Here is a 21,305-nt window from a genome sequence, read left to right on the forward strand (position 1 = left end):
GCCTCGTCGCTCCGTCCCATCGGCTCCGTTGGGCTCCTCCCTCCCCCCGGCTCCACCTCAGTCCTCTGTCGCTCTGGCTCCACCGCGGCCCTCCGAATCTCCGCCTCCGCCCTGGTCGCCAGAGCCTCTGGCTCCGCCTTGGCCCTCCAGATCCTCGGTGTCGCCCAGGATCTTCGGCTCTCCGTCTCCGCCTCGGGCTCATCCTCCACCTGCTCTGCCTCTGTCGGTTGGACCCCTGGAGTCGTCAGCCCGTCCTCCACCATGGCTCCTCCCTCCGTCGGCTCCACCATGGATCTTCATGGCTGTGGCCTGGGTCTTGCTCTGTCCCTCCTGCTCCGGGTCCCTCCTGTTTCCTCCCTGGCTCCTCCCACCTTCGTCGCCCCCTTGGACTCTGTTGACTTTGTTTGTTGTCCCCCTCCAGGGGTGCCGTCCTCCGCCTAAGCCTCCGCCCACATGGACTCTGTTTTTTCGCCCCTCTTCTTTTTTTTTTTGTTGTTTCCCACGGCGTCCTCGGAGGGGGGTGTAATGTCACAGTCCTGTCTGTTCATCTGGTCTCCCCCTGTCATTTTGTCACCATTTGGTTGTGCCCTCGTTTGCCCTCATCCCTGTCACCTGTGTGTAATTATTAGTCATCTGTGTCACCTGTGTTTAATCTATTATCACCATTTATAAGTCTGTCTCTGTCCATAGCACTCTGTCGGTCTTTACATTGTTTAGATGTTTTACGTGTGTGGATTTTCCTGCCTGTTCTGCTTGTCACACTTGAAGATTTACATTAAATATCACTTTTGTTTGTTATCTCGTGTCCCGTCTCGTCAGTCCAGCACGCTAACCCTGACAATACCATGACCATTTTTAGTGGCAATAACCAGCAAAATATGCAAGTTTCATTCGGTTCAGTAGCATTGTTTACTTGAAGTGCCGCCGATATGTCTGACTAATGACGCATCGTGAAAACTTATAAATAGCCTACTTCTCAGAATTTTAGTAATAGATATGCATGCCAATTGTGTGGAAGCTGATAAATCATATAGAGAAAGATTTAGAAAGCAGGAAAGGGTACAATATTTTGACAAACTAAACTGAATAGGTGGTAAAGATATGTACATGCAGTATTAATTAAGATATTAGCTTTATATAACCTGACTGGAAATGATAAGAACAAACGGGAATGTTGTCAAGATCCTTGACCTGAAAATCCTGGTTCAGTTTGGCAAACCACAAATGCCTTTTGTTTCTCAGACATTTTTTTGAACTCTTCTTCTTGATTTGTTATAACTTTTGGCGGTCTATAGTACTCCAAATGTTTTTCCCGGTCCAGCCGATTACTACAGCCCAAAACATGACAATAATTTATATTTTTCAGCAGCAATAATCAGCAAATATGTGAGTTTCGGTTCAGTGGCATTGTTTACATTAAGTGCCGCCAATTTGTCTGACTGATGACGCATTGTGAAAACTTGTAAATAGCCTACTTCTCAGAATTTTAGTAATAGATATGCATGCAAATTACAGCAAAGTCCAACAAGATTTAAACAGTGAATCTATTTCTTCTTGTAAACTCAGATATATGGATTCAGACAGCAATTAAATTACCACATGACCTTGGTGTTTGTCAAAAAACAGTGGGTAGCCTATTTCGGCCGGGGATTTTTAAGCAAATGGTTTGAGGAAAAACACAGAAATTCTAGATTCAGGTGGTAATAAATCAGCCACTAACCACTGTAAATGTTGAAAAAAGCATTTGTCCCCATGAGAAACAATTAGGCTACCGTCCGAATCGGGCTTTTTACACAAATCCCTAGAGGACTCTTATAAGCAACTGGACTGTTACATTAAGCTATAAAGCAAAAAAACAAAAACAAACAAAAAAACGGTTGCAGAACATGTGTGGTTTTAATCTTGAGCTACAGCATATTTTACTTCATTGTGCATTACCTACACTAGCATGTAGTGCTGTTGTAAAGTGCACTTTAAAAAGGAAAGTCCCCAACATTTGCTATTTGGTCCTCATCTGTCACCTGCCTCAACAGGTTTAAAAATGTGCTCATATTAATATAACCTTGTTTATCAAGTTCTCTTGTATTTCGTCATGCTACTAGAAAGCAATATTTGACTCTTTTCTCTGTTACAAAAGAAGTGAGAGAATGAATTGTCTCAGCAGCAGATTTAAAGCTGCCCTAAGGAAGATTATTTGTTAAAGGAACACTCCACTTTTTTTGTAAATAGGCTCATTCTCCAACTCCCCCCAAGTTAATAAGTTGATTTTTACAGTTTTGAAATCCATTCAGCCATTCTCCTGTTCTGGCGATATCACTTTTAGCATAGCTTAGCATAGATCATTGAATCCTATTAGACCAATAGCATCGCAAAAACCAACGAGTTTCCATATTTGTTGTATTTAAAACTTGACTCTTCTGTAGTTATATCGTGTACTAAGACCGGTGGAAATGCAAAGATGCAAGTTTCTAGGCTGATAAGATTAGGAACTACACTTCCATTCCGGCGTGATAGTCAAGGAAGTTTGCTGCCGTAATATGGCCGAAGCAGGTGGAGTATTATCAGAAATGAGTTCCCAGCTAGTTTAGCATTTGCACATGTGCTGCGTGGTTTTACTGCTCCTGCATGGGTTAGGGTTAGGGTTAGGGTTGTTTGCTATTGTGTGGATTTACTTATGGATTTATTAAAGACTGTTTGAACTGTTAACTTCCTTGTCCTGCAAAACTGAACAGTATTTATATATTTTTTTACCTTTGATACACAGCCACGTCCATCTGTCCTGAGCACGAGTTTGGCATCAGTCACGTCACATGTGCACGCACTCGCTCTAGCGTAGAATACGCAAACGCCGTAAGGGGAAATCAGTGAAAAGTCCCGGATGAGTTTGCGCAAGCAAACGTAATCTTTTAGCTTTAAATCGGTTTAAACAATCAGGATACGTGCAAGTAATTGCCATTTTGAAAAGCTGTTATACCCACAATCTCTGTGCACTGTGTAAACAATGAGTGTTGTATACATGCGACAGATCGCTTCCGGCGTTTGCGTATTCTACGACAGAGTGCGTGCACGTGACGTGACTGATGCCAAACTGATGGACGTGCCTGTGTATCAAAGGTAAAAAATGATATAAATACTGTTCAGTTTCTCGCAAAAAATGATCGTTTCGTGTCTTAGGACATCAATGTATCGTCACGAGCCGCAGGGTGTAATTTGGATTTGTCTGTGCATGTTTTTGTTTACTTTTAAAGGTTTGGTGCCCATCCACATCTATGATAAGGCTGGCAGACTGCACCAGTTTTCATTAAAAATCTTTGTTTGTGTTTTTCTGAGGAAACAAAGTCACCTACATCTTGGATGCCCTGGGGGTAAGCAGATAAACATCAAATTTTCATTTTTGGGTGAACTATCCCTTTAACAATTTTCTGCAATTCTCCAACTGTGATTATTGGAGAGTCTTTGGCCACTCAAACTCTCCTCCTTATCATGCATTAGGATGATATAAACATACGTCCTCTTCTAGGCAGATTTGTAACATCTTTAGTTGATTGGAACTTCTTAATTATTGCCCTGATAGTGGGAATGGGGATTTTTAATGCTTTAGCTTTTTTCTTATAGTCACTTTCTATTTTGTGAAGCTCAACAAACGTCTCTAGGTTACGTATGTAACCCTAGTTCCCTGAGAAGGGAACGAGACACCGCGTCCCCTAGGGGTCGCTATTGGGGAACGCTGCAGCGTGACTCGTGTCTGAAGAATGCATAGAAAAACTCCATGAAATGGCCGGCGACAGCGTATGACGTCACTGCGGCGCGCACGTCGCTGCTGGTGCGTCACTACCGGGCGACACAGTATAAAGAGTCGCCGAAGTAAACATACACCCGCTTCACTGTCTGAAGCTTCTCGTCCGAGGCATGGTAAGAAGCGTAGGGGACGCGGTGTCTCGTTCCCTTCTCAGGGAACTAGGGTTACATACGTAACCTAGAGACGTTCCCTTCCGAGGGAACTCTCACCGCGTCCCCTAGGGGTCGCTATTGGGGAACAGTATACCAACGTCTCCATGCTGAGGGGAGTGCATAGTAGCGAGCACTAAGTGTAAATTCTGAGAGGAATTATCCCTATAGGACGAGGTGACAGCTGTCAGAACGTAACCTCCCCGGCCAAAGCCTGAACTGTTACTCACTTACCTGAATGGGTCAAAGGACCCAGAGCACAGCTCAGGTTGGAATCGGAGATTCCTTCGGAGGAACGGCTAAGTTAATACTTAGACTTAACTAGAACAGGAACTGCCAGTACTACTGAGTCTAGTTCCCTCAGTGAACTGACTCAGAAATAGCGACTAACAGGCCTGTCCCAAGACAGAGACCGTTCTAGCAGGGGTTATCCTCAGATAACGCACCCTGGATAACAGATGGTCAGGAGATATCTGAGGTGATATCGAGTGAAGTTGGGCCCAGGGAGACCGGGGTTTTAAACCAACTCAAAAAATGGGAACGAGTACCGCGTAACCCATACCGTATAGGATTTTAGAAAGAACCCAAAAACTTGGTGGGAACTTACCACTTATGTGGATTTTAGGAAGTGCACAAAGATTCCGTGCGCACTTACCACTATTGTGGATTTCAGAAAGTGCCCAGGGTTTAGCGTGGGACACTTATATTAAAGCTCCATATTTGTCATAGGATGACAAGAATTAAAATAGGGGAGGAACCCTCCCTGTTTAGAGAGGGGAGCAATGCTACACCCCAATCAGGACAGACAGTCCGCAAACTGTTAGTTGACTGATGAAATCATGGAGCTACTGACCATCATGATAGTGGACGCAGACAGCGGACAGACCCCTAACCCCGACTTGCAGGGAGGAACATCTGTCCTTAAAAAGGGCAATGCTCTGAAGGGACCCTTTAGTGTAAAGGGGAGCATACTAGACCCAGTCCACATGGATGCCTACTAGGAGAAGGTGGTGCTCAGAAATTACCCTTCCTCGGAAGGGGAGCATACTCATCCCACTAGGAGCCGTGCTCTAAAACGGGACCCTTGCGAAGGGGAGCAAACGTGCTCAAATCAGGACCTTGAGAAAGATAGGTTATTTCTTCCTTAGCCAAGGGAGAAAAATTCACCATGCGGCAGTGGCGCTGCTTTGAGGGAACCCTAAAAGGTGAGCTGCCAACAGCCTGAAGAGGCTTCAATCGTAGGAGCCTTCGCTTCTAGCATGTTAAGGGTAGGTTTCAAACCCTGAGAAACAGGGAGAAATGCCAACACCCGCCAGAAGGTGGTGCTCTAGTAGGACCCTTTCCGCAGAAAGGGGAGCAGCCAAGGTCATTTCAAGGTCCTGAAAAAGGGGGGAACTCCTAGTTAGTCATAAAGCCTGAAGGGAAGGTGACACTCGACCCGGAAGTCAGGCGCAGACAGGCTCCTAACCCTGGTTAACAGAGAGGAAAACCCGCCTGCCAGGAGGCAGCGCTCGGATTTCACCCTTCCTCAGAAGGGGAGCTTACTCCTCCTGCCAGGAGCAGTGCTCGAGAGGAACCCTTTTCTCAAAAGGGGAGCAATCATACCTGACTCAGGAAGCCTGATGACAGATTCTACCCAAACAAAGGGGAATTTGTCCACACGACAGTGGTGCTACTAACGAACCTTGAATTAAGGTGAGCTGCTGTCGTTGAAGAGCTCTGAGAGGACCCTTTCCGCGGAAAGGGGAGCTACTAAAGTTACTTCAAGTTCCTGAGAAGGGAGCTCCTGGATAGTCATGGTGACAGACTCCTAACCCTGAAGGTCAGGGAGGAACGCCCGTCCCGACGAGGGGCGCTCATTGGGGACCCTTTCCTCGGAAAGGGGAGAGCCCAGCTCGTGCGTGAGGCCTGAAGAGTGAGAATCAGCCTGGACAAGAAGGACAGGCCCCTAACCCAGATGAACCGGGAGGAGAACCTGGCTCTGTCAGTGGGAAACAGTACTCTAAATAAACCCCTTCCGCAGAAAGGGGAGTACTACCTCGGTTGAATCGACCCTGCCCTCGGGCTAACAGGGGGATCGACAGACCCCAGTCTAGGTGGACTTATCTTCCTGTCTCAACGGGACATAAATCCCCCGGAGCAGGAACTTATGAGGATAGACTCCTAACCCTAAAGGCCAGGGAGGAACGCCCATCCCGCCGAGGGGGCGCTCGTTAGGGACCCTTCCCTTGGGAAGGGGAGAGCCCAGCTCGAGTGTGAGCCTGAAGAGTGAGAATCAGCCTGGACAAGAGGGACAGGCTCCTAACCCAGATGGACCGGGGAGAAAACCTGGCTTGTCAGCGAGAAGCGGTACTCTGAATAAACCCTTTCCGCAGAAAGGGGAGTACTACTTTAGTTACTGGAGAACTGAGAAATTGCTCCTTGGAGACAAAACTCAGGAGGTGCTGGAAAGAACCTTCGGCTGATAAGATCACTTCACAGGATCTAAAGTCCACAGAGAGAGTCTGGAAGAGGGATTCTCAGAAAAAGGCCTGCAAAGGACAAATGTTAAACATGCCAAGTAGGGGTGTAAATATTAATCGATTCGTATCGATGCATCGATTATGCAGCCGCTGATTCAATGCATCGATTCGTCCGCAAGAATATCGATTAATGTGTTTATTTTGCCGCCTGTTTGTTCACTTGTTATTTTTAGAACCCGTTCCTACCTTTCTTTTACCGTCTATGGCTCCGATGTATTAAGCGCACTACCTACTCCTAAGCTGCGGGTGGCACTAACCTCACTGTCTTCTTCTTCACACGCCTTACTTTCGTTTCACAGTCAGTCTATGATGTTGTTCATGTTCACAGACCTCACGTTGTTGTCTGACTTTCAAGAGCGATGATTTTGAACTGATTTTGTGGAGTAGTATTCTATTTGCAGTTCATCTACTGCAGAGGATGTGTGACCATTACCTCTTAATAAGATGCAAATTGTATTTTCAAAATGTAACCAATTTTGTATGAAAGAAACTTTTTTAAAACGATGAATAGGCTAATTGGCAATAGTAGACCTGCACTATAAGTTTTTTTTTTCTTTTTTTTTTTTTCTTCTTATTACAATTTATCTGATTGCACTTTGTAGATGCAGTAACTTATATTTGCTGTTCTATTTGCAGTGCATTGAGCACAACTGCTTTAGTGGAACATACACATTATGTGAATAGAATACTGTTTCTGTATTCTCAATAAAAAGCAAATTATTTACCATTTTTGTTGATTTATTTGAAACTTAATAGATATCATGTAAAAATATCTAATACTGAATCGAATCGGATCGAATCGCATCGTATCACAGGGAATTCTGAAGTATCGAAAATAATCGATTCGTTGGCTTAAGAAATCGGTATCGTATCGAATCGTCTTGAAGGCTCCGATTTACACCCCTAATGCCAAGGCCAATCCTAAGAAAGAAACTTAGGGAGCTTACCTTGAAGAGGACATAAGTCCTATGTCTAACATATGCTGAGAGGGTGGTTTACCGCACGACCTGTGGCGTGGATAGGACGAACACTGCCGTAACCATAACCCGTAGGATCAGAGGGGGAGCATCCGCCGTGAACTCGTCGTGTTTTTCTCTGAGAAGCAAAAACATAACACACAGGCCTGAGACAGTATTAAGTTCTTTTTTTCTTTATTAAAAGAAAAATATGGATATTACTCACCCATGAGTGACCTGCATTTAACTCAAACTTAAACAAAACCTGTTTAAGGAGTTAAAATCCAGACCATCGTAATGGAGGTTCTTATGCTTTTTTTTAGGACATAAGAACCGCTGTGTGCAGGGAGCTCATGTTGTAGGGCTCGGACCTGGGCCTTCATGGAGTGAAGGACTCAAAAGGCAGTGATCTACCTAGCCCAAGTCACATAAATCCAGAAAGGCCAATGAGCCTGGGAAAACTAACAGATCAGTGAAAGACCTCCAGTTAGTCCTCCTGAAAACAGCCCAAACCAGCAGAGTGGGCTGTCTATTTAAACCCTAGCAGGGGAGACAGCACCATCTAGGCAAGAGCTTAAAAGAACTGCTTTTCTGTTTTCAAACAAAAAGTAATCAGTAAGCCCACACACAGATATCCGCAGATATCTGTATGTGTAGGAAGGACTACCTGAGGTAAAAACTGACTGGAAGCCTCCAGCCCTAAAGTAGGAAGAGTTAACATACAGCTAGCCTCAGACAGCTGTAGTTAATAGGACTGTTCTGCCATGATCTGCATAATCATGGTCGAACTAGTCTAGGAAATCTTCCCCTTTATATGTACACATATACGCATACATAACATGCATATGTATATACATATACATGCACACACATATTTATGGCAGTAAATTAACTCCACAATCGCGACGCGCAGCACATATTCGGCTCCCGCGGGAGCTAAACAAACTCCGCCCAGACGCCAAATTCCCTCAGGAAAAAAACAAGCAAGGAGCCGCTGGCGACGCCGCGAATGCGTCTGTTAATGCCGCGAGAGGCAAACACACTCATGCAAAATGAGGAACAGAGAAACTCACCTCCCTCTTTTGCGTACTGCGTTTTCGCGATAAGCCCGTTATGCTGCGTTCACACCAAACGCGAATATGCGTCTAAATTCGCGCCGCCTCCCGACATGCGGAGTTACAGCCCGAGCCCACCGCAGATGGAGTGCCAGAGCCGAGAGTGACAGAGCCTGACCCATCTGACCAGGTGCGAGAGCCGGCATCAACATCCGTGACGGTGGATTGTCACGTGGAGCGAGAGAGGGCGATAGAGAGCCCTGCCCACTGCACCACCGCTGAGGGTGAGCTGGGATCTAATTCTGGGGATTTAATAGACTTCTTCTCGGATCTTGCCCAAGATAACTCATGTGACTTAATAGACTTTTTCTCTGAGCCACTGACCTGCATAGACTTCCCTCCCACCCGCCCTCGTCTGTCTGAATCTGTCTGGTCCCCGCTGGTTCCGCCCAGCCGTCCTGAGTCCCCGCTGGTTCCGCCCAGCCGTCCTGAGTCCCCGCTGGTTCCGCCCAGCTGCCCAAAGTCTCCCAGGTCAGCAGTCAGTCCCCCAGCTCACCCTCAGCCCACCACCTGTGCAGTGGGCTCGCCGCGGGACTGCCAGCTTCCATCGGCGTCTCGGCTGGAGGATCCCTCAGCTCCGCCTCCAGCCTCCGAGTCCAGGACTCCGCCTCGGCCCTTCGACCCCGCGGTTCCACCACGGCTCTCGACGCCCTCCTCTTCACCGTCGCCCGTCGATCCACCAGCTCCACCGGGCTCCATCGTCTTTCCGGCTCCGCCCTGGTCAGTCGTCACCCCATCGGCTCCTCAGGACTCTGCTCCTCCGGCTGTGCCTCGTCGCGCCGTCCCACCGGCTCCTTGGGACTCCTCCTTCCTGCGGGCACAGCCTCCATCCTCTGTCGCTCCGGCTCCGCCGCGGATCTCCGGGACTCCGCCTCCGCCTCGGGCGCCAGAGCCTGTTCCACCTTGGCCCTCCGGATCCTCGGCGTCACCCCGGATCATCGGCTCTCCGTCTTCGCCTCGGGCTCCTTCTCCATCTGCTCCGCCTCTGTCGGTCGGCCCCATGGAGTCGGCACGCCTTCGTCCACCATGGTTCCTCCCTCCGTCGGCTCCACAGTGGGCCGTCATCATGGCTGTGGTCTGGGTCTGTTCCTCCTGCTTCAGGTCCCTCCTGTTTCCTCCCTGGCTCCTCCCACCTTCGTCGCCCCCCTGGACTCTGTTGACTTTGTTTGTTGTCCCCCTCCTGGGGTGCCGTCCTCCGCCCAAGCCTCCTCCCTCATGGACTCTGTTTTTCCGCCCCTCTCGTTTTTTCCACGGCGCGAGGACGCGCCTTTCCGGAGGGGGGCGTAATGTCACAGCTCTGTCTGTCATTGGTTTCACCCATTGTCTCCCCCTGCCATTCTGTTGTCATTTGGTTTAGCCCTCGTCACCGTCATCTGTTACACCTGTCCTTGTAATTATTAGTCATCTGTGTCACCTGTGTTTGATAATTAGTTTGCCTTTATAAGTCTGTCTTTGAGTTTAGTCTTTTGTCGGTCTTTAACGTTGAATGTCGTGTGTAAGTGTTCCTGCCTGATCCTGCCTGTTCCTGCATTGTTCTTCTTGAAGTATTATATAAAATATATTGTTAATTGTTAATCTTGTCTTTCGTCTCGTCTCGTCCTGCACACACCCCTGACAATCGCGCGTAACGCGCCAGACGCTCAATTCGCGCCATTCGCGCAAACTAGACGCGCGAATGAGGCGAATTCGCGTCTACCGCGCCGCGCTAAACGCCAATTCGCGCCGCAAGAACTCCAGACGCGCGTAGACGCGTCTTACCATTGACTTAACATTGAAATCACTCGCGCCAGACGCATATTCGCGTTTGGTGTGAACGCAGCATTAGTCCCTCGGGAGCTGAACGAGCTGTAATTTACCACACCCACATAGCAGAGAGTCGTAGCAAGTGGGTATGAGAGCGTGCCTCTCGTTACAAACAAGCAATGAATGCACCGGTCGCATTCTACTCTCTCAAGAGGTAATCTTGCTTGCGTTCTCCCCTCACAGCTCAGGCGGTGTGAAAGTGCGGGTATCAGATTACCACACACGTCACAAGCAGGCCTCCGGTGAGAGAATATGCACTCCTAGACAAAGAGAAGGCTGAAGACAGCGAAGAGGGTGTATGTTTACTTCGGCGACTCTTTATACTGTGTCGCCCGGTAGTGACGCACCAGCAGCGACGTGCGCGCCGCAGTGACGTCATACGCTGTCGCCGGCCATTTCATGGAGTTTTTCTATGCATTCTTCAGACACGAGTCACGCTGCAGCGTTCCCCAATAGCGACCCCTAGGGGACGCGGTGAGAGTTCCCTCGGAAGGGAACTTGTTCTGCATATCAGAACTACATTCTTTGGTTTTACTTCTTGTGATGGATGAGTAAGGTAATTTGGCTTTTGTGTTCCTCATATTTATAATCCTGTGGAACAGAAAGTCATTGCTGGACAATTTTATACTCCTAGCCACCCTGGTGTGCTAAAAAAGTGTAATATTAATGGGAATATACTTCAGAGATATTTTACTTAGACATATTTTTAGGGGTGCCAATAATTGTGGCCAACGTGAACTAGAGAAAAACATTTATTTCATAATGAGATTCCCCCCCATTTTCCATCGTTTTACTTCAATGAAAGGTTGGAATTTTGTGAATTTTTCGAATGAAAGATCTAAAGGATAAACGATGCAGATTTATTTTCACAGTCACCTTTGCTCATATTTACTAAGGGTGCCAATATTAGTGGAGGGCACTGTATATTTTATACTGTATATGTAATTCATATACTATCATATATTATCAAAGCCTCGTCCTTGTCCTCATATACAGATAATTTACAGCAAAATTACGCACCAATACTAGAACTAGGACATAATGTTATACTAGACAGACAGCAAGGTGTTCTAGTAATAGCATTTTCATTGATCTGGGGATGGAAAGTCTTCTTAGGAAATAAGGTAATTGACAGTGAAGGACTCTTTTTTTGGTAGTTTTTCCTACGCACCTATCAGTGATGTACCAAGGTGGTTGTCGATAGGAAATGAGAAAAGAAATTTCTTGGCATGCATTTCAAGAAGTTCACAAGAATGCTCCTAAGTGCAATTCTCAAAATATATTCTTAAAAACATCTTTTATATCTTTTAAATTATAGCCTTTGGCATTATCTGACTGAATAAATGGCAGTTCTTGCTAAAGATAATGTGATCTCGCTGATAAACTCTTGGGTTGCCTATTTTATGCTGCCTGGATATTACCGTTATATGCTACAGTAATTATGTTTTATTTACATTCACATACCTAGTAATAGTCCTGCTATGTATTACATGCTCCTAGTGTTACATTGTAGTTTTGCATCAAATGTTTGTTTAAAATAACCCAATAAATACATTAAATTCTTTAATTTTAAAGGTGCCATAGAATGGAAAACTGAATTTACCTTGGCATAGTTAAATAATAACAGTTCAGTACATGGACAAGACATACCTTGAGTCTCAAACACCATCGTTTCCTCCTTCTTATAAATCTAGTATTTGCAAAAGACCACCGAAAAATAGGTCAATTCCAACATAACACCGACTGTTACGAAACAGTCTGTGTTACAGCCGAGATCGTTAATAGTTACGCCTCCAACATTTGCATCGCCCAATCATCGGCAACGTCAGCACATCGGTTAAGTCACTCAAGGGACACGGTTAGCTTAATGCTAGCGCTAGCCTGTTACATTGCAATACATAGGATTTCAATTACCACATAAACAGAGAGATGCCTGCGCTGATGATGGCGAATGATTTACAGATCCCGAGTATCACTGAGAAGCAGCTCAACTTGTGTGGTAAGAAGCGCTCCCTCTGCATTATAACTTTACACAGAGCACATGCATCACAGTAAACAGACTAAAATGTCCGCGATTCAAAACGGCAGATTCAACAAACCGCATATTAAAAGCGGCTAGAGCTCCTAATTAAATATATTTTTTTATCCATGTGCAAGCTATTGTGCTCTGTGAAACAGCCAATCAGAGCAGAGCTCATTAATATTCATGAAGCTTCCAAATAAGCCAATAACAGAGCATTTCGTTCTAGGGGCAAATCCTAGGGTTGTAAATGGACCTGTAAAACCATTTCTGGAGATTTTTTGCCCTTTCCCATGCCATATACCTTCTATGTAGATATCAGAGAACAATTTTAAATATTCTCTTAATGCATTCTATGGCACCTTTAAGTAAAGTTATTTCCAATGATTTTTAAGAAAATTATTTTTAAGAATTTGAATTCTTCTTAAAATTTGTCTTACCAAAAAAAAACTTTATTATTTATTAAGTAAGAGAATATAAAGAAAATATCAGTTAAGAAAAATTGTATTCTTTTACAATGTTTTGTGGATCTGGCCCCTGACTCCACAGTTTGTGTATTTGATGTGTGAGTTTCACAACTGCATTTGATTTTTCACTTAAAATAAAAATGTTTGTTTACTCAAATTAATTGGGTTGCTTGGTGGAAAACAGAAGAACTTGATTCCTAAGCTGTGGCTTACGTGCAGGATGAGCAGCTATTCAGAAGTAGTCAGGGTTTTCAGGAAATGTATCAGTCAGTTCATCTACTCTACTGTACATGCTCCGTTGGCCACGAAAGATGGGTTTAAGATATATGCTTATATAACCTCAGCAGCTCTACTCTTTAAGTGTTCTTTACCAGAGTAAAGCCTAGTTGACAGCACAAGGTGGAAAGTAACGTTCTGCAGCAAAGCAATACATTTTTAATAAGCTAAAATGGCATGTAATGTGCTTTCTCATGTTTGCTTAGATAAAAAATGCACACAGTAAAATAATAAACCATTTATATGAAATGTGCTTCAAAATTATTGCATAATTCAGTATTATCAAACATTTGTATTTTTATTGTTCAATATATTTAATATTGATTTGATGTTTTTATGCCCGACAAGTCATTGATATCTGTGATCACAATTTTATACACATTAATCAGCCAAACATATTTAATTTCTTCTGAAAAGAAGCAAGCTTTATTTCCATTGTCTTTCCATTGCTTACAAAATTGACACTTTAAAGTAGTTCCATCATAGACATGTTTGTTTAAAAGTTTTGATGGCACATTTTTATTCAAACAACAGTAAATAGTGCAAATTAGAAATGTATTAAGCATAAAGATCACACTACTGCTGTTGCAAATACATGCGAATTAGTAGTGAAGCACGGCGCGCTGGAAATTCTTGTGAATCCCCTCTCATGACGCTATGAATCCATGGCAGGTACGCAGAAATCTTTGTATATACAGCATGCTTTTTTACAGAACAAGCCTTGTCGAAGGAGAGGATGCCCGCGGCATACACTGTATTGGTGTGGGTGTTCAGGAATGCAATAGCGCCGCCTGCATCGCCAAAGCAAACGTTTTCCTCGTAGCCACTGGGTCCCGTGCAGAACTGTTTGTCACCCACATTTGGTGTACTTGCAAGAATTTGAGCCTTGCATGACCGGACGGGCAGAGATAAAAACTTGAGGATTGGAGCAGGGGTAAAAAGACTCCCCCAACCCCACCCAGCAATGATGCCCCTCTCTCCTTCCTTCTCTTCCTCGTTATCTCCAATCTCAGGAAGGGGGATGGGCATTACAGACTCACTAAATTTGACTGGATCCTTCAGTTTGATCAGAGCAAGGTCGTTGTCCCATTCGGATGTGTTCTGAAAGCCTGGATGCAAAAACACCTGCAAGATAAAAGCATGTCAATGATTAACCATCATGCAACAATTACCTCCTTCATTCCTTTCTTGACATACAGTCAAGCCCGAAATTATTCATACCCCTGGCAAATTCTGACTTAAAGTTACTTTTATTCAACCAGCAAGTTTTTTTGGACCCAAAAGATAATAAGACGATGTACAAGTGGCATCATTGTGGAAAAAAAATATTTCTCAGCTTTTATTTACATTTGAACAAAAAGTGGCATGTCCAAAATTATTCATACCCTTTGCAAACTGTCACAGTCTATGGGAAAAATCCAAAGTTCCAAATAGTCCAAGCTGTTCTAAAGCATCCTAATTACCCTGATTAATTGGGAACAGCTGTTTTAATCAACTCAACAGGTGAAAAACAGAAGCTCTCTGCTGTCGGTTTGTGGACATTCATGGCTAAGACAAAGGAGCTCACTGACGACCTGCGGCTGCGCATTGTGGCTTGTCACAAGTCAGGAAAGGGATATAAGACCGTATCTAAATATTTTGTAATTCCAGTGGCTACAGTGCAAAGTATTATTTAAAAAAACAAGACGTTCTGCACTGTGAAAAATCTCAGAGGACATGGTCGGAAGCCAAATATGAAACCTGTGCTGGCCTGGAGTATAGTGAGAGAGGTAAAAAAGAATCCACGGATCACCACCAAGGCCATCCTGATGAATCTGGGCTCTGCTGGTGGCAACATCTCAATGCAGACAGTCCAATGGACACTGCACATCGCTGGGTTCCACGGATGCAGACCAAGGAGGACACCACTTCTCCAGATAAGGCACAAAAACCCGCTTGGCCTTTACAAATGCTCATCTGGACAAAGAAGAAGACTTCTGGTCTTCTGTTTCTTTTAGAAGAAACAAAAATGTAATTGTTTGGCCACAATGATGTAGCCTTCATTTGGCGTAAAAAAAGGAGAAGCCTTCAACCCTAAGAACACCATCCCCACTGTCAAACATGGCCGTGGGAACCTAATGTTTTTTTTGTTTTGTTTTTTAGCCAATGGACCAGGGAACCTAATCACAGTAAACGGCACCATGAAAAAGGAGCAATACATCAAAATTCTCAACAACAACATCAGGCAGTCTGCAGAGAAACTTGGCCTTGGGCACCAGTGGACATTTCAGCACGACAACAACCCAAAACACACAGCAAAAGTGGTGAAGAAATGGTTAGCAGACAAAAACATGTTTTGCAGTGGCCCAGCCAGAGTCCTGACTTAAATCCAATTGAGAATCTGTGGAGGGAGCTAAAGATCAGGCTGATGGCAAGGAGACCCTCCAACCTGAAAGAGTTGGAGCTCATCACTAAAGATGAATGGGTAAAAATACCAGTGGAGACATGCAAAAAACTGCTCAGCAATTATAGGAAGCGTTTGATTGCTGTGATAGCCAATAAAGGCTTTTATATTGATTATTGAGAAGGGTATGAGTCATTTTGGACATGCCACTTTTTGTTCAAATGTAAATAAAAGATGAGTAATAATTTTTTCCATAATGATGCCTCTTGTAAATTGTCTTATCTTCTGGGGAATGTCTGTGTCATTTATAATAAAAAAAGAAAAATTGCTGGTTGAATAAAAGTAACTTTAAGTCAGAATTTGCCAGGGGTATGAACAAAATGTGTTCTGCTCCCAAAATTGTCTGGAAATTTAAGCCACTCTTAGAAGGCATTCATTTTACTGCATCATATGCCCGCAGATTTAATATTTTGTTATCTAATCTCTAAATCTAAGTGACATGTGACATGCACGCAAGTTTCGATTCCAAATACGTTTTGGGGTCATTGTACTCTATGTTATCTGCATACAGTAAAGGGGGCTTTTTACCCTGCGTTGTAATTGTAGTTTTTTTTATTTCTTCTTCCTAAATGGGAGTCTATATCAGCCCTATATGAACCATATGGTACATAGGAAAAAATAAATAATAGTGAGTATAATAATAATAAATAATTGGAGTCTACAGGAGCAACTCTATAATAGAACCACCAGTTCAGATGTACAATATTCTTTTAGTTATAACTTTTTAATACCGTGTCCTACAAACAAATTCACCTCATTACTTTTCTCATGCTGATCATATTTAATATCATATAAGATTACAGTAGTTACCATTTTGAAATGTACTCTGTTTAATTTTTTGCTTCTCTTCCTTCAAATTTGGTTATATTTCAGATTATCAGACCTAAATTAAATTTGCACTGGACTGAGCTGCACAAAAATGAGTGACAGAATTTTGATATTCGTCTTTGCTTGAAAGTCATGATGATGTGAAGGTAATAATTTCAACTCAAAACTGGGTGAGATGCTGTATTTTGTCAAAGTCTTGATCAGTCAAAAAGAAATAGGCTTTATTAGCTAAGGCAGGGTTGCCAGGTTTTTGCAACAAAACCCGCCCAATTGCTACTCACAACCGTGGTAAAAATCGCATTCCGAGGGGGTAAAATACAAGTTTTTTGGTGGGGTTCTCCTGGTACAATTTGCATTCCAGGGGATAAATATCACGTTAACACTTGGCTATTTTAACACTGCAGCAAAAGTGTTAAAATAGCCCAGTTTTGCAGGAAAACAGTGGATTGGGCAACACTGATCTGAGGGTACCTCCAAATTTGGTTATTTTTGCTTAAAACATTTATAAAAAAATTGTCTAAAAAAATTATTCCTTGGGCCAGCACCGGATAAAGTCCTCCAGTTGAATTTTTTTTGTCTAGAATTGTAAGTGTATATGGGCTGTTGACATGACATGGCATTTTCCCCGTCCCACAAAATAAAAATTAACATAATTAATATTGTCATTATTTAAAATGCAGTAAATCATTAAAAAATTCTTTGTCCTACATGGACCTGGTGTTATAAAAGCTGTGGTGTTATTTGATTTTTTTTAGTCTTTGAGCCACATATCAAAATTGTCCTATGGCGTGACTATCTTAAGCATTGTTCAATAAATTACAACTTTTATAAATAAAAACAAAAGCATAAACATGTTAATAAATACCTAATTGTACAAGTGTCTATTTTAGTAAATATCAAATAATTTTTTTCATCCACATATTTCTGAAAGCGTAGGAACTAGGAATACATTTTGTCTGAGATGTCACACCAGAAGACAAGGTCTCTTCAAGCAGAATTTTAAATAATTAAATAAGATTTGTTCAAGTCCTTCTTATTCTTTTTTGATCATTTTCAGTGTTCTTAAATGCAATAATTACATTAATAAAACTATTTTTTGATGTTTTTACAGAAAACTTGTACAGTTATAAAGTGTCATGGAAACAAGTATATCATTAGATACTTTGTTTTTGAAACAGAAATAATTGAGGGAGAGAAATTAGTGGAAGAGAGAGGACATGGAAATATAGACAGAAAATTAACAGGGATCCACCAGAAGGGAGGAGATCCTAAGAGAACAATGCAGAAAATAAATAAAATCAAAATGATGCCCTAAAAAGAGTAGCCATTTAGTTTTAAAATATTTATTTACATCTTAATAAATATAGTTTGAATATCTTGAATATACAGTATTGAGGGACTAAAAGAGTGTCAGTAACACTGATTGAAAGAGATTTAATTTTGTTAATGAAAATTATTTTGTTTTGTTTAAAAACATGTTGATATTGTTTGCATCAAATTTAAACTTGCTTTCTTCTTTGACATGTTTAAAAGTAAACTAAAATACTTTAATAACTACCATTTCTGTCCTATGGTGTGATGAAATGTCCTATGCTGTGACACACATAAAATAACCACAGATTTGTTTCTCTCAAAATATCTCAAAATATCTTAAAACTGTTGAGTATTACAATAGAGGAGATATAAATATTACTCATCATAAAATGGCATAATTTCCAGCAGTTTTGAATGGATGCTGTCAAAATTTGTCTTAAAATTGTCCAATAAGTCATGGGGAGAAATTATGTTAATTATAATTTTATATTAAATAACACTATATGAAAATAAGTGTCTAACAATGAAGATAAATCTCCCTCATGCTATTTGTATATTATTAAGAGTTTTTTTTTTTAATTATTGTTACACCATAGGAAAATCTATGGTACAGTTCAATAAAAATGTAAAAAAAAAAAAAAAAACACTACATAAATATATTTTTTGTTTTGTTTTAAAAAAATGGTCTTTTACAAACAAAAATAATTTTTTACTGCCTATTTGTCAACTACCCATTTATAAAATGCTTTGACATATCAGCACAAATGACAGTATGTCCTGAAGCCACCTGAGAAGTTTAAAAACAGCGCCACCTATCGTTCCAACGATATAAGGATTTTCAAGCTATTCATTCTAATGTAGCACTTCTTGTATCAGACTAACCATATGCTACATAAGCAGCTAAGTTAGCTTAGCGATCTCAACAGTTAGTATGCTTTTGTGTCTTTATATGTACATATATACAAATATATGGCAATAATGATTTAGCTAAGTTAGCTTTAGCAGGTTTGGAATTTGGTGGGTTGTATGGATATTTACCTTCTGTACGGCCACTTCTGTAGAGGCGTTTGCATGAGTACGTTTGCTGATTCCAAGATAGATTTTAGGAATAAGTGGTTCTTTTCCTTTTGTATCGCTTGGACTCTTTCGTACAAATAGATTACGGCCAGCAGTCAGTACCCACTGCTCAGCTATCAGGGCTCCTCCAGCAAAACCTCCATCTAGTATGTTCTCACTGAGGTACACCATTGTCTGCCAGGGGACGGATTTGGTCAGTGATCCCCCCACCATTCGTTTAGAGCGTAGGGATGAAATCCTGTCAGCTGCATAAATAAGTATTTTTGGTCAGATATTTTTGTGCTACAGCTGAAAATGACTAGAAAATGAGTATTCAAAAAGTTATCAGTTTTGTTTTGTTTTTTTGTTACAATGCTGTTGTAAATCAATAGGATTTTGGCACGTATATGTGACCCTGGACCACAAAACCAGTCATAAGGTTAAATTTGACAAAACTGAGATTTATACATCATATGAAAGCTCAATAAATAAGCTTTCTATTGATGTATGGTTTGTTAGGATAGGACAATATTTGGCTGAGATGCATCTATTTGAAATCAGAAATCTGAGGATGCAAAAAAATCAAAAAGACTGAGAAAATCACCTTTAAAGTTGTCCAAATTAGGTTCTTAACAATGCATATTACAAATCAAAAATTACATTTTGATATGTTTACAGAAGGAATTTTACAAAAAATATTCATGGAACATGAACTTTACTTAATTTCTTAATGATTTTTGGCATAAAAGAAAAATCTAAAATTTTGACCCATTCAGTGTATTTTTGGTTATTGCTACAAATACACCCCAGCGACTTAAGACTGGTTTTGTGGTCCAGGGTCACATATTTTAAAACTATAGTAAGCTGCAATTGTCCTGAAGAAAAATTTCACAAACTATGTTAAGGTATGTTTGTTACAATAGCCAAAATACATTGTATGAGTCAAAATTATTTTTCTTTAATGCCAAAAATCATTAGGATATTAAGTAAAGATCATGTTTCATGAAGATATTTTGTAAACTTCCTACTGTAAATATGCATAATAACTTTTTGATTAGTATTATGCATTGCTAAGAACTTCATTTGGACAACTTTAAAGGTAATTTTCTCAATTGTTTCATTTTCAAAATAGGTGTATCTCAGCCAAATATTGTCATATCCTAATAAACCATACATCAATGGAAATCTTATTTACATCTTTTAGATTATGTAAAAAATTTCAAATTTAAAAAAAAAATGACACTTATGACTGGTTTTGTGGTCCAGGGTCACATATTTGATCATGTCCATAGTTTTAGTGATAAACTACACTTTACTCTGTAGCCAATGACACAATGATGGTTTAATATGCTTGTAGTAATATGCATCTGTAGCTGAGTATTGGGTCATGTCTGATTAGAAGGGTGTTTGTTACCCGAAAGTTGTTCTCTATCCAAAGCAAAAGACGCATCTGACAGGCAAGTAATAGTGCCCAAGAGCAGCACAGCCACAGACAGCCTAGAGACAAAAAAAGAGAGACCATCAACGACAAATAATCTGTTCATTTGAGAGGAACACTTGGCTGAACAGATGTCAATTAATAATGCATTAAGCACTGCAGTGAAACTGCAATTCAAATGGTACATTTCACAGAGATTATGCAATATTTAGATTTAGATAATTTTAAGCAACAAGACAGAAACTTACCACCTCATGATGAAAATGTTTTGTGAATGGAGCTGTCTTGTATTGTTTTGTGGTCGTTGAGGCTCTGAAATTTATATGAGGTTGATACAGCTCAAATTTACCCAGATTACCTAATCAGGGAAATTTATCAGTGTTTGAATGTTGACAGTATCCAGGTTAAAGGTAGATAAGAGGTTAGGTTAGCAAAACGTTCCAAAGGCAGCACGTACAACCTACTGTTCAGTTTGTAATTAAACAAGAGACAGCACTGTTGCGTGATGTTGTAATCTCACAGAAAAAAGAAAAGAAAACATTTGTATTTGCAAAATGATGCACATTTTCTTTGAAATGCTGATTCATCATATGGCAGTGCCAGTAAGCAGTTTTGCAAAGCCCAACATCAGGGTTTTGCAATGTCTGATACAATGTTGCAATTTTAATGAATTTAAAAAGATTTAGTTTAAAAGGAAAGTTTTTCTGACAGTTGTAGGAATGTAGACGTGAAATTAAACACAACAACATTCCCAGAAGTAAAGTATGGAAATCTTATGCTGAAAAATAACATTTGACCAAAATGTCTTTTGATACATTTTAGTTTAGTTTATTTATTTATTTATAATAATTATTATTAATTTTGTAACACCTACACTTATTTTACTTGACATTTACTTATATGATTTTTGAAAGCAGTGTATTTCTAAACAACTGTGAAAGATCTCATGACGAAAACGTACCTGTGGGAACTTTTTCGCAAGGAGCCAAATACGTACAGTAAGTACGTATCACTGCAGTTTCCAAAAGAATAAAACACTAGAGGTGGTAAAACAGCGAGCCCTTGTAATAGTTTTTATACACAGTTATGATTACAACTCCATATGTTTCACTTTCCAGT

At 41.4% G+C, this 21,305-nt stretch overlaps 1 protein-coding gene across 1 annotated transcript; it reads right to left on the minus strand.

Annotated features, from left to right (window-relative positions):
* Positions 1 to 13,505: 13,505 nt before the first annotated feature.
* Positions 13,506 to 20,563, minus strand: hp (haptoglobin). Its single transcript, XM_073837247.1, has 4 exons — positions 20,435 to 20,563; positions 20,163 to 20,245; positions 18,731 to 19,014; positions 13,506 to 14,232 (listed from the first exon to the last, which is right to left on the minus strand). Exons 1-4 carry the CDS (start codon positions 20,440 to 20,442, stop codon positions 13,684 to 13,686), a joined length of 924 nt encoding a protein of 307 aa, XP_073693348.1. The 5' UTR covers positions 20,443 to 20,563; the 3' UTR covers positions 13,506 to 13,683.
* Positions 20,564 to 21,305: the final 742 nt, after the last annotated feature.

This window comes from Garra rufa, chromosome 3 (assembly GCF_049309525.1).
Source record: "Garra rufa chromosome 3, GarRuf1.0, whole genome shotgun sequence".
In the NCBI taxonomy this organism is placed as follows: domain Eukaryota; kingdom Metazoa; phylum Chordata; class Actinopteri; order Cypriniformes; family Cyprinidae; genus Garra; species Garra rufa.

Excerpts from the sequence above, each read along its gene's own strand:
- hp (XM_073837247.1), bottom strand. Across the intron at positions 19,015-20,162 it reads GGATAGAGAACAACTTTCGG|CTGACAGGATTTCATCCCTA; the intron begins GTAACAAACACC and ends TTATTTATGCAG. Across the intron at positions 14,233-18,730 it reads CAGAAGTGGCCGTACAGAAG|GTGTTTTTGCATCCAGGCTT; the intron begins GTAAATATCCAT and ends TTTATCTTGCAG.